General features: G+C 38.1%; 2 protein-coding genes across 3 annotated transcripts; one reads left to right on the top strand and one right to left on the bottom strand.

The window, feature by feature from the left end:
* Positions 1-19: 19 nt before the first annotated feature.
* LOC132148613 (small integral membrane protein 22-like) lies at positions 20-1642 on the bottom strand. Its single transcript, XM_059557313.1, has 4 exons — positions 1537-1642; positions 848-993; positions 704-771; positions 20-621 (listed from the first exon to the last, which is right to left on the bottom strand). Exons 2-4 carry the CDS (start codon positions 972-974, stop codon positions 574-576), a joined length of 243 nt encoding a protein of 80 aa, XP_059413296.1. The 5' UTR covers positions 975-993; positions 1537-1642; the 3' UTR covers positions 20-573.
* Positions 1643-2078: 436 nt separating this feature from the next.
* LOC132149283 (conserved oligomeric Golgi complex subunit 1-like) lies at positions 2079-10586 on the top strand. Of its 2 annotated transcripts, XM_059558400.1 has the most exons (15): positions 2079-2465; positions 3147-3391; positions 3792-3973; positions 4119-4289; positions 5010-5166; positions 5239-5449; positions 5717-6502; positions 6686-6832; positions 7197-7358; positions 7480-7604; positions 7776-7884; positions 8009-8118; positions 9566-9647; positions 9822-9866; positions 10266-10491. In XM_059558400.1, the coding sequence occupies exons 1-14, from the start codon at positions 2157-2159 to the stop codon at positions 9834-9836; spliced, it is 2811 nt and encodes a 936-aa protein (XP_059414383.1). In that variant the 5' UTR covers positions 2079-2156; the 3' UTR covers positions 9837-9866; positions 10266-10491. The 2 variants fall into 2 exon arrangements, with proteins under 2 accessions (XP_059414383.1, XP_059414382.1); XM_059558399.1 differs by lacking the exon at positions 9822-9866 and having other exon boundaries at positions 10266-10586.
* The last annotated feature ends 341 nt before the right edge of the window (positions 10587-10927 follow it).

Below are 10927 nucleotides of genomic sequence, written 5' to 3'. Positions count from 1 at the left end.
TGTGTAGGTTATATATATATATATATATATATATATATATATATATGATTTAAAAGTCAAGCATTTGAAAGAAATCTACTAAAAACACTTGGAGAAGGCTAATTCAGTGAAAATGTGTAGGCTAAGTGGATTCAGTCTTAACAGCCAGGTACAAGATTAACAGATTAAACATGATGTTCAATGGACAACTAAAAACAAGCTCTTTTCAATAGAGGCCATTTGTCAAGGGCCTGCATTGGTTCTACACAATAAAGTGTGTAACCAGAAAGTAACCAATGTCTTCAAAAGTGGTGTGCATGCTTGTATATTAAAATCTGTTCTCTCTGATGAAGTGGATATGGTATCTACAATGAAATGTAAATTCAATCATGTGATTGATTTCCAGGGTAAATATTAACTGCATTTTTTCACAGTAGGGAAAGGTTTTTGCTTTTATCATCCCTTTAAGTATCTACCTAAAATATTTTTCTCCTACCTCCATTATTTTACTTGTTCACGTATAAACAGTGATTAGGTGGCAAAACTGATAGGAAACAAAAAGTGGATGTAATGGTGGCTGTTGTTTCTGGAAGATCACGGCTCCATTCCCATATTGTCGATGCCCACCTTCTGTCTTCTTGGCTGTAATGTCATGACAGTTGTATTGTTTCATGAATCTATAGATGTATAGTTATCTGTGAGATTACACCAGTAACATTCTGACCTTCTCATCACAGCAGCAGCAACAACAGCAGCGGATGAGAACCAAGATAACCAGCAACAGGACCATTCCTATGGACATTTAACACTGACTTAATGATTCTTACTTGCTTATGTTCATTTCTTATTTTTGCTTAATTCTACTTGCCTATAAAGATGAAGAAAACTGCGAAAGAGGCAATGTCCCAGTCTGACTGAAACATCTTCTTTGACTGTAGTCTTGAGACCACATCATTGAACTGGTTCTCAAAATCCTGTTGTATGTTCTTATCCATGACTTCAGTAAGAAGATTCCTAGATGGAGGGAATTATATAAAAAATACGAACTAAGAAAATGCAACCCTAATGCCCAGAAACGAACCCAACCTGTTCAACATTCAAATGACATCATGAATAAACGAGAAGTTTTGTCTTTACTAGTTTTCGACCAGGAGAACTGAAATAAACTTGTAATAATAAACCACAGCGAGAATCTTAAGGTATAAATTAATATTTTAAACTTAAGAAAAATATATTTTGATTTAAGAAACTGAAACAATACAGGGAAAAAATGGCTGCTTCGAAGATCTAGTCATTGTTTTACACGTGTATCCAGTTAAAAAATGAAGGACTAATTGCTGAAATACATGCGTTTAACATTTATAACAATAATTAAAATATTTTATGGTTTCTTTTTATAAGCTAACGTTAGTCTCACGATCGTCAAAATTAGAAAAATAAAAGAACTCGACCCATCGTTATGTAGATTAGCTAATCGTATATAACAAACATTTATTTTTGTATAATCAGCCTAATTTGTGATAAACTGTCCGAATGTATCTTTCATCGGTCACTCACCTGTTGTTTTCGTCTGTCGTATTTCCGGGTTTCTGCGTTACACCTGTCGCTCTGAGGGCAGCTCAAGATGTTTTTTAGCGGAAGTGGGATGATTGCTCAAAACCATACAAAACTACATGAATCTATATCTAGTCATAATAAAGTCAGTTGCCTTTAATATGGTGCTGACAAAATATTAACTAGAGGGCCAGCTCAAATATAAAACAGCTAACGCAGTCGGTATTCCATTCAATAAATCACCATTTCTTTTAATTTGCAATCTATTCCATGTTTTTATTCAGATTCATGTAGCATTAAGGACGGTAAACACATGAACAGGATTTAAATATATCTACAACAACAACAGTAATATTACTAATAATATTAAAAGGATAGTTGAGGGTCATTAAGCGCTATATAATACGATAACAGAACGACACTAATAAGAAATAAACTAAAAGAATGAAAGAAGAAATATTGTGATGGAGGGATTTGTAACTTACCAAACATCCACTAAAGAGGTCGCTGTCTCAGTTTACCCCATATGAGAGGAATGACCTCTGACCTTTTGTTTACGTGGAAGGAGAGCTGTTCGTGCTTCCGGGTTTTATTTCTGAAGTTACCTGCTCGGTTTTAAAGAGATGGCTACGTTACCGGCCCAGTCTCTCCGGGTCTCGGAGATTAAAGACCCTACGGTTTTATTTGAGCGGTACAGTGCGGAGGAGATTCGCGCTATCGAGAGGAAAGTGCGCGGAGAGATCGAGCAGAAGAAGGAGGAACTTCGACAGATGGTCGGTGAACGGTACCGGGACTTGATCGACGCCGCGGACACGATCGGGGAGATGAGACAGTGCTCGGAAAGTGTCGTCGAGTCCATCCAGGACATGTACCGGTACTGCCACAAACTGAAACAGCCCAAACAAGGCCCTCAGTCCAGCGGCACAGCTGAGGTAAAGCTATCGTGCTCACACTCTGGAGAACTGGGACAAAACGGCCTGCAAAAATGATTTTATTCTTACTTAATTTACTCATTTCGGTCAGAGATTCTCGCCTATATGTGTGCAACTTGCTTCTTTAATTTTCTCGTCTCTCAATATAGGTCCACACCGCCAGATACAAACACAATATGTCATGTTTGTTATAAACATTGGCAAATATAGTTTTCATTTCTTTGAAATAATGCCTCAAGACTACAGGATTCAAACTATTCACTATCCTCAGCTCCATCTATTGAATTGCCACCATTGTATGAAATAAAATCACAATTACAGTGTTGACAAGATATCACATGATCCCTTGGAAATCATTATAATATGCTAATTTACTGCTCAAGACGCATTACTTATTAGTTGCAATGCTGAAAACTTTTTTTTTTCAGTATTCTTTGAATAAGTAGTTTTTTAAAAATCTATTTGAAATTTAAATCTTTTACAAGACAGAATAATTTTTAATTATTTAAAAAAAAAAAATCTTACTGACCCCAAATTTTAGAAAGAGATATAGAACTTATCCTGTAAGTCCATACCTCAATTCTGTATTGGTGTCCAGTTTCGATCAACATACAACAAATCCTTAAAACTCAATTTAGATGTTGATGAGATGTGTTGGGAATGTGTTTTTGTTGCTGGCAGGGTCGGAAACAGTCACAGGAGAGATTCTACATGATGGCATCACAGATAAAGCTCCTTTTGGAAATCCCAGAGCGTGTGTGGAGCGCGATGGAGTCGTCGCAGTACCTGCAGGCCACGCAGCTCTACCTGCTGTGCTGTCACCTTCACAGCCAGCTGCACCTGGAGGGAGGAGGGCATCAGTACAGCCCCGTCCTCTCTCGCTTCCCCATCCTGGTGCGCCAGGTAGCAGCTGCTGGTCATTTCAGGTGCGTTATTGATTCACATAGCTGTGAAAGGGATAGTTCACCCAAAAAAGAAAAGTCAGTCATCATTTACCCACCCTCATGTTGTTCCAAACCCATAAGACACACATTAATAGTCATATGAGATTGTTAATAAGATGCAAATATGGTATTTTTATATATATTCATAAGATTTGTTGTACAGTGCCTTTATAACCTTTTTACATCTTTTATGTTTTAATTACCTGGACTTTCAGTCAGGGAACAGAAACGTACTTTAATATGTTTTTTGAAGATTAACCAAAATCTTACAGGTTTGGAATGACTCAGAATTCTGGGTGTACTATCCCTTTAAATGCATTTTAAATGCACCATTTGGTTTAGTTTATTTCTCTTACTAAAAGCTAGTTGTCTTTGTCTGTAGGTCTACCATCTTATTGGAGAGTAAGTCTGTGCTGCGCGGCAGGGCTGTGTCTGATCAAGCGATCGCTGAAGCACTGGTCTCCACCATGCTTCTGGAAGACAGCTCCCCTCGCCAGGCGCTTGCGGATTTCCTGCTGGCTAGGAAAGCATCCATTCAGCAACTGCTCAATCAGCCCCAGCATGGTGAATAACCTTAATAATATTAACAACCTTTTAGTTTATGAATACTTCAAGCTCGTTCTCTTATTTGTTCTCAGTTTATGAGAATCAGTGGTTATATTTGCATGCAGTCGTTCTTCATTCAGATGTGTTGCTGTCCATCTCTTAGGTGCTGGTGTTAAAGCACAGGTTTGTTCTTTGGTGGAGCTGCTGGTAACCACTCTGTACCAGGCATACGCTGTGTTTTACATGCCTCCAGAGGGCCAAGTGTCTGATATCAATTTGGGATGTGGCCTGCTTTTCACAACTTTGGAGAATGTGACCTCCAACACATCCTCTGGTGAGTTATCAATTTTTCGTTTGCATTGTGATGCTCAAACATTGGTGTAAGGGTTCACCAGGGTCGAAAATTCAAGCTTGGGGCAAAAATGCCACCAAAAGGGAAAAAAATGCACTTTAAATTCAAGATTCACAAATGTTTCTGGCCAGTGCAGTAAATGGCCAATCAGAGGTGTTTAGATGAGTCACCGCTTAAGACAGCAGTTTTGTTCAGTGCTCACTGCTTACGCTCTGCACTCTTACAAATGCATAAAAAGCATAAACAGTTTTTCGCTTGTTTTGTCTGTATAGCCAGAATATGATGTGCAATTTCCCCAAATGCAAAAATGTTATGTATTCTGTTAATCAACATACACAGTCTTTATTAAAATGAGTTTTTAAAAAATATTGTATTTATGTACTTTATGTTGGCTATTTAAATTATGCAATGTGTAAATAACAAAACAGTCTGTGTGAATAAATGTAAATGCCAAGTCATATGCAGCTTCTGTGCCACCTTTGCAGTATATAGATAGCTTTTCTTGATGTTGACACTATTTTATTGGTAAAAGTAAGTATAAAAAAAAAAAAAAAAAAAAGCCACAGGAAATCAATTCCAGGCATTAAATATTGCCAATTAATTGAAAAGTTAATAAATTTTGTGTACAAACCAACGTGACACCTTGTTCTTTTACTAACTAACTTGCCTAAAAGAAACCTTGTGATTTTCTGTGAAATCCAGGGAAAGAGAATAAAGTTCTGGACAAGGAGATGAGCACAGGAAGCTGGTTTAAATATCTTCCCCCTTCAGTGATGAACTTCCAGCCTGTCCTCCGGACGCTAGCGCAGCCGATACAGAGGGAGCAGCTCAGAGACACGCTGCAGCAGTGGATAGATATGTATGTCCCTCCCACAAATGTTCATTTATATTTCTATGCATTTGTTTTAAATGCTCATTTGTCTTTTAATAGCTGTAAGGAGGATATCCGCAGTGGAGTCAGTAGCCTTCTGGTCTATGTGAAGAGTCTGAAGGGTCTGGCTGCGATTCGGGATGCTGTATGGGAACTGCTCAGCAGCGAGTCCATCAGTCAGCACTGGAGTACTGTGTGTCAGTCCCTCCTCGAGCGACCTCTGGCCTTGTGGGATGACCTTTTGCAGCAGCTCTTTCTGCAGCGACTTCAGGTACTCGTAACCAATTTAACCAGTTGAACTAGTCTGAAAAGTGTGTTAGCACTGTTTACAACTCCTATTAACATACACTTGTGATCCCATCACAAGTATTCAGGCAAGACCGATTGCTATTCACACCGGAAGTAATATGTGGTTTAAACAAAAAAAGTTGTTAAAAAACACTGTTATTCTGATAATTAGAATATTATTTTGATAATCCATAAATATATAATTTTGGTCATTTTTAAAAAAATACTTGTTAACCCTTGATCTCTCCAGGCAATCACGCAGGAGGGCACAGAAGGGATCTCCAGCAGCTCCAGACAGCTCTTGTCTTCAGCTCTGCGGGATCTGCAGGGTCAAGCAGCAGCCGGGAGCTTCAGCCGTGGGGCGCAGTATGAAAGTGACGTTGCAGCTTTCCTGTGGTCCGAGTCTCAAGGTGACCTGCTCAGCGACACAGCCTGGGTCAGTGTAGCCCAGCGCTGCCCGCAGCAGAAGAGCGGCCTGTCCATGAAGACCCAGGCCCTCACCCCCTGTGTTCAAACCTTCTGCTCCTCCCTGGACTCCAAGCTCAAAGCCAAATTAGATGATCTGCAGCACTACTTGCCCTCTGAAAAAAATGGCAAGGAGCTTTCAGAGATGGTCCCAGTCACAACTAACTCCCCTATTAACCGCCATATGGATGCTGGAGCGGTGGAGGACACTCTTAGAGAGCATTGCCTGGCATGTGTCAGGGATATCCTTTCTAGTGTGCGCGCTGAGCTCACTAATGCCCAGACTAAGACTCCCAGCCCCAGCCAGTTAAGTTCGGTGCTCTTTATGGCCAGACTATGCCAGTCAATGGGGGAGCTGTGTCCTAGTCTGAAACAGTGCATTCTGGGGAAGCAGGGGGGCTTGGATCCCGTGAGCAGAGGCACTCCACGACAGGGCAAGAAGTTAGGCAAAGGCAACACAGCCAAGGCTGCGGATGTCAGCCCAGCACAGGCTAAGTGGAGCTGTCTGAATGAGGAGCTTCTGTCCTGCAGCATGAAGGCCTACGGTATCTGGAGCTCAGCACTCACCAGGGTAAGATGAGGAACACACTCCGTTTAAGAGCTGGAGGTGTTGACTATACAACCTGAGAACAGGAAATCAATAGAGTTCGTTCACCAGAGTGGATGGTTTTGTGAAGAGAACATATATTAGGGAAGCTTTTTAACGTTTATATTCTTCAATAAAATAATAAAATAAAAAAACAATAAATTTCAGGCACTTGTGGGCAGCTTTGCTACGACTCTTCATGCTGGAACTGCTGGATCCATCCTGAGTACTGCAACCAATTGGGAAGAGCTTGAAATACAGGAAGAGACAGAGTCTGGAAACAATATAATGTCCAAAATACGCCTCCCTGTGCAGGTAACGGCTCCATTTATCCTTTTTGTTGTTATTAAAGTTATTATATTATCAATATATTGAAAACATTAATAAGACCTAATGTGGGACACTCCGTTTCAGTAAGATTTTTAAAATGTTTTTGAAAGAAGTCTCTTATGCTCACCAAGGATGTATTTATTTAATATTTATTTTATGTAATACTGTGAAATATTGCTACAATTAAAAATAACTATTTTAATTTTAATATATGTAACGTAATATATTTTGTGGGCTCCCTAGCACCCCCTTGTGGCCACCTGCTTTGCAAAACGTTTCATTGAACTGAAAGGATAGTGGTATATAAATGATTAAATAATCACTAATTTCTTTCTCTCTCTCTCTACAGCCATCATGGTATGTTAATTCATTACTCTTCCATCTGTGCCTTGAGGTCAATCGGGTCGGAGGTCATGCGTTACCAAAAGTCACGCTCTTCGACCTCTTGCGGGGTTGTCTAGACCAAGTGGTGAGTGAGTATGAAAAACTCACTCAGGACACACAAAGCAAGGTGAGACGATCAAATGTCTCTTATATCCTTCCATTCCTGCTTTTTAGTCACTATAATAACGGAATGATTCCATAAAACGATTTTCTTTTGTCTCCCGTCCTTCCTTCCTCATTCTCTCTAGGATGCAAACCTCCCCATGACCCAGAACAGAGCTTTGCAGCTGCTGTTTGACCTTCGCTATCTCAGTGCCACTCTAGGGTCCCGCCTTGAAGAGGGCAGGAATTCCCGTTCTCAGCAAGACCCAAGGTAACCCGTTCATAAGCGAGGGTAACAGCAATGATTGGTGATGAAAACACAATCATAGAGTGACTTGACCTTCCAACTTCAAAACAAAGCACAACCGATTACACCAAGAATAGCTCTTGCCTAAGCAGCAGATCTCTATGACGTTCCCTTTATTCTTGCTGTTTGTTTAAGGATCCAGCAGGTCTGCGACTCCCTGGAAAGTCACATTGATCCATTTGACCTGGATGTTTTCACTCCACATCTTAACAGTAACCTGAACCGGCTCTCACAAAGGACGTCTGTAAGCAAAGCCTAACTAACCCTGTTTTAAACATCCTGCAGTTTGATTGGCTCGTTCAGTTTGCCTAGTGTTTTGTCCTGTGTGCAGAACTGTGCAACCTAACGTTGACTCGTGTTGTTTCTAGGTGCTTTTAGGATTGTTGACTGGCACAGAGAAGCAGTTTACCTCCAGAACAAACAGTCTCAACTCTCAGGAACCATACAACATCCTTCCTTTGGCAAGCAGCCAGATCCGGTGACTATGACACTCTTATCTTACCCTTCACACTGTTTAACTCGTTGTTAAATAGTTATGGCTAGTTAATTGCTGTCATGCTGTGTGCTTCATTATAGTACAAGATAATAAAAATGTATTTATTTAGAAACATAAACTGTTTTAATGGCACATTTTACTGACTATATAAATATTACTGTAAATTTAAAGTGTAAAATAAAATTATACTAATATCAGGGTTCCCACGGCCCTTAAAAATTCTTAAATTGAGTTGGATGAAATGTAAGGCCATAAAAAGTTTTAAATTGAACAAGAAATTCTTAATTATGATTTCTGAAGGTCTTAAATTTGGGGACGGAAAGACCAGTATTGTGACACGGCAAAAGGCTATAATTTTATTAAATAAACACAAGTGCTGTACATTTCAAAGTCCAGTGCTGCGTATTTGTTTACTGCCATTTCCAGGGAAACAGTGATATTTCTGCCGTTCCGAAAGCGCCTCCTTCTGGCAGAGAATGAATGTGCTTTTTCAATAAGCCTGTTTTATTGGAGTAGGGTATTCCTGTAATACTGGAGGCTGCAGTTTCAGGACCGCAGTTATAAGTCCCTATAATTTTTATTATTTTGTTACTGTCTTACTATTCAATTCTGTATATTATTATTTTTAAGGAATTATGTAGTTGTTTAATTGTATACACCTGTCCTAACCAACTCCTAACCCTATACATCCCTTTTGGTAACCCTCTTGAAATAATTAACTTTATTTATTTCATTATATAGGCGCTCTTTCTCTCTCCCACTGCGGTCCTGAAGCTGCAGCCTCCGTTATTGCAGAAACATAGTATTGGGGTTGTTTTTGTTCAGACCAATGTGAAAATCGACCCATGTTTTTACCCTACAAACAACAGAGCTGTAAATGAACTGGTGGATCGATAAGAAGATAATGTATTATAAATGCATTACAATAAAACTTATCTGTTTAGTTATTTAAGTGTTATAACAGTTTATTGATCATAATTGTTTGTTACTTTTGACTCATGCATTTTATTAAAGGCTGAAATGTTAAGTGTATAATTTCATAAAACCTTTTGCTTTTGTGAAAAAGAACTGTAAATCATGCTTTTTTTCAGTCATTTTATGGTTTAATATGTAGCTATAGACATTGCCCTGCCCTGTTCATATGGTATTAATTTTATTTATGCAAGTCTTAAAGGCCTTAAAGTCTTACATTTGAGCTTGAAAATCCTGCAAAAACCCTGAATATTTTTTTAAACCAATATTTTTAAATGTTAAATTTTTCATCTATATGTAAATGTTTTATTATATTAATACATTCTTTAAAATTTATGTAATCATTTCACTCATTTATGTATTAATACATTATATTTTTCATTATACTATGTTTGTTAGATATTTAATTTTATCTATAAATATATAATCAATTCTACAAATATTTTCCCTCTTTAAGGTTTGGTTTGCTGCCACTGAGTATGACAAACTCTCGAAGGACTAATTCAGCCACACATGGAGCAGATATCACTAGACCACTGGTAGGTTGTTAAAGCATTTGGTGTGTACAGTGCTAAATACCTAAATATATATATATTATTCTTTTTTTTTTTTTTTTTTTAAAGTAGCTCATTGAGTGATAAAAAAAAAAGTTCAGTTGGTGTTTTATGTTATCATGGCTATGCAAATGAGTCACTTTCTATCAATGCTCCCAGTTTTACGTGGCCTAGCAGAAGAGCTACTGGATCTCAAGGCGATAGGTGATGATATATTGTGTGCTGTCATTTCAGTTTTTGCAGTGAGCTTGCAATGCAAAGTTTTGGATTTCCTGAATTTGAATCACTCAGCTGATATGCTCTGTGACTGTAACACGTGGCAAAGCAGCACTCAGATGCAACTAATACATAACGAACATTGAGCAGTATGAGGATCGAGGCTGTCGAGCAACAGATTATTTTGAGCTTAATACTTGAATTCTTAGCAAACAAGCATCATGTAATTAGAGATTTCTCCACTTGCCTTAAAACTGCTAAAACCTTTGCTTGGTGTGACACTTTTTGGCTCTTACTGTGTGGAAAAACTATTTAAAGCTCTGTGTCCCAACATTATGAGATGAAAATCAATTCTTAAGGAAATGTACATGATTTGTTCTATTTTAGGTGGCTCCCTCCTCTGCTTCTGCTCCACAGGATACTTTCCGGCCAGGAAATCTCTTCAGGCAGTTAGCCAATCAAGAAGAGGAATCCACAGCCCCTTCTCTCTTTAAATTAGGCTGGCTTTCTGGCATGGCCAAATAAACTTTTAATATAAAGTTGGTATTTTTTTTTTAACCCCATACAACAATATATGTATTATAATATTTAAAATACAGTTTGAAATGTTAAACTGTGTCCTGTATTGCCTATTCTCACAAATTCACGATAAATAGAGAGAAATTGCAACGCAAAGCATATTAATAAAAGGGAAAGATTAAATGAAAATTACACCTTTGTATTTATCAAGCACATTAGCTATTATTTTGTGGCTTTTAAGTATTTTATTTGAATAAAAATTGTTATTGAGTTGAAAGTAATTTTTTGTTTTTGTTTACTATTTAATTAAAGGTATTTGAATAAAATGGCTTTTTGACTTTAGACCTGTAATTTAAATTCAATTAAATTGATTTAAATTAAGAAAAGATTAGCAACATTTTCGAAGAAGCTTCTCTCACACTTCAGGCATTATTACAACCGTCATATCACACTGAACATGCTGTCTTTATTGTTTTACACTTAAAGACATACAGGTATTCACCATGACTACAGCACACATACAAAACATC

The sequence above is a fragment of the Carassius carassius genome, chromosome 9 (assembly GCF_963082965.1).
Source record: "Carassius carassius chromosome 9, fCarCar2.1, whole genome shotgun sequence".
In the NCBI taxonomy this organism is placed as follows: Eukaryota; Metazoa; Chordata; class Actinopteri; order Cypriniformes; family Cyprinidae; genus Carassius; species Carassius carassius.
The sequence above is the reverse complement of the archived record's forward strand: the minus strand, read 5'-3'. Positions and strand labels throughout refer to the sequence as shown.

Excerpts from the sequence above, each read along its gene's own strand:
- LOC132148613 (XM_059557313.1), bottom strand. The coding sequence starts at position 974 with ATGGATAAGAACATACAACAGGATTTTGAGAACCAGTTCAATGATGTG. Across the intron at positions 772-847 it reads AGTTTTCTTCATCTTTATAG|GAATGGTCCTGTTGCTGGTT; the intron begins GCAAGTAGAATT and ends AAATGTCCATAG. Across the intron at positions 622-703 it reads GCTGCTGCTGTGATGAGAAG|CCAAGAAGACAGAAGGTGGG; the intron begins GTCAGAATGTTA and ends ATGACATTACAG.
- LOC132149283 (XM_059558399.1), top strand. The coding sequence starts at position 2,157 with ATGGCTACGTTACCGGCCCAGTCTCTCCGGGTCTCGGAGATTAAAGAC. Across the intron at positions 7,605-7,775 it reads CGTTCTCAGCAAGACCCAAG|GATCCAGCAGGTCTGCGACT; the intron begins GTAACCCGTTCA and ends TGTTTGTTTAAG. Across the intron at positions 8,119-9,565 it reads TTGGCAAGCAGCCAGATCCG|GTTTGGTTTGCTGCCACTGA; the intron begins GTGACTATGACA and ends TCCCTCTTTAAG.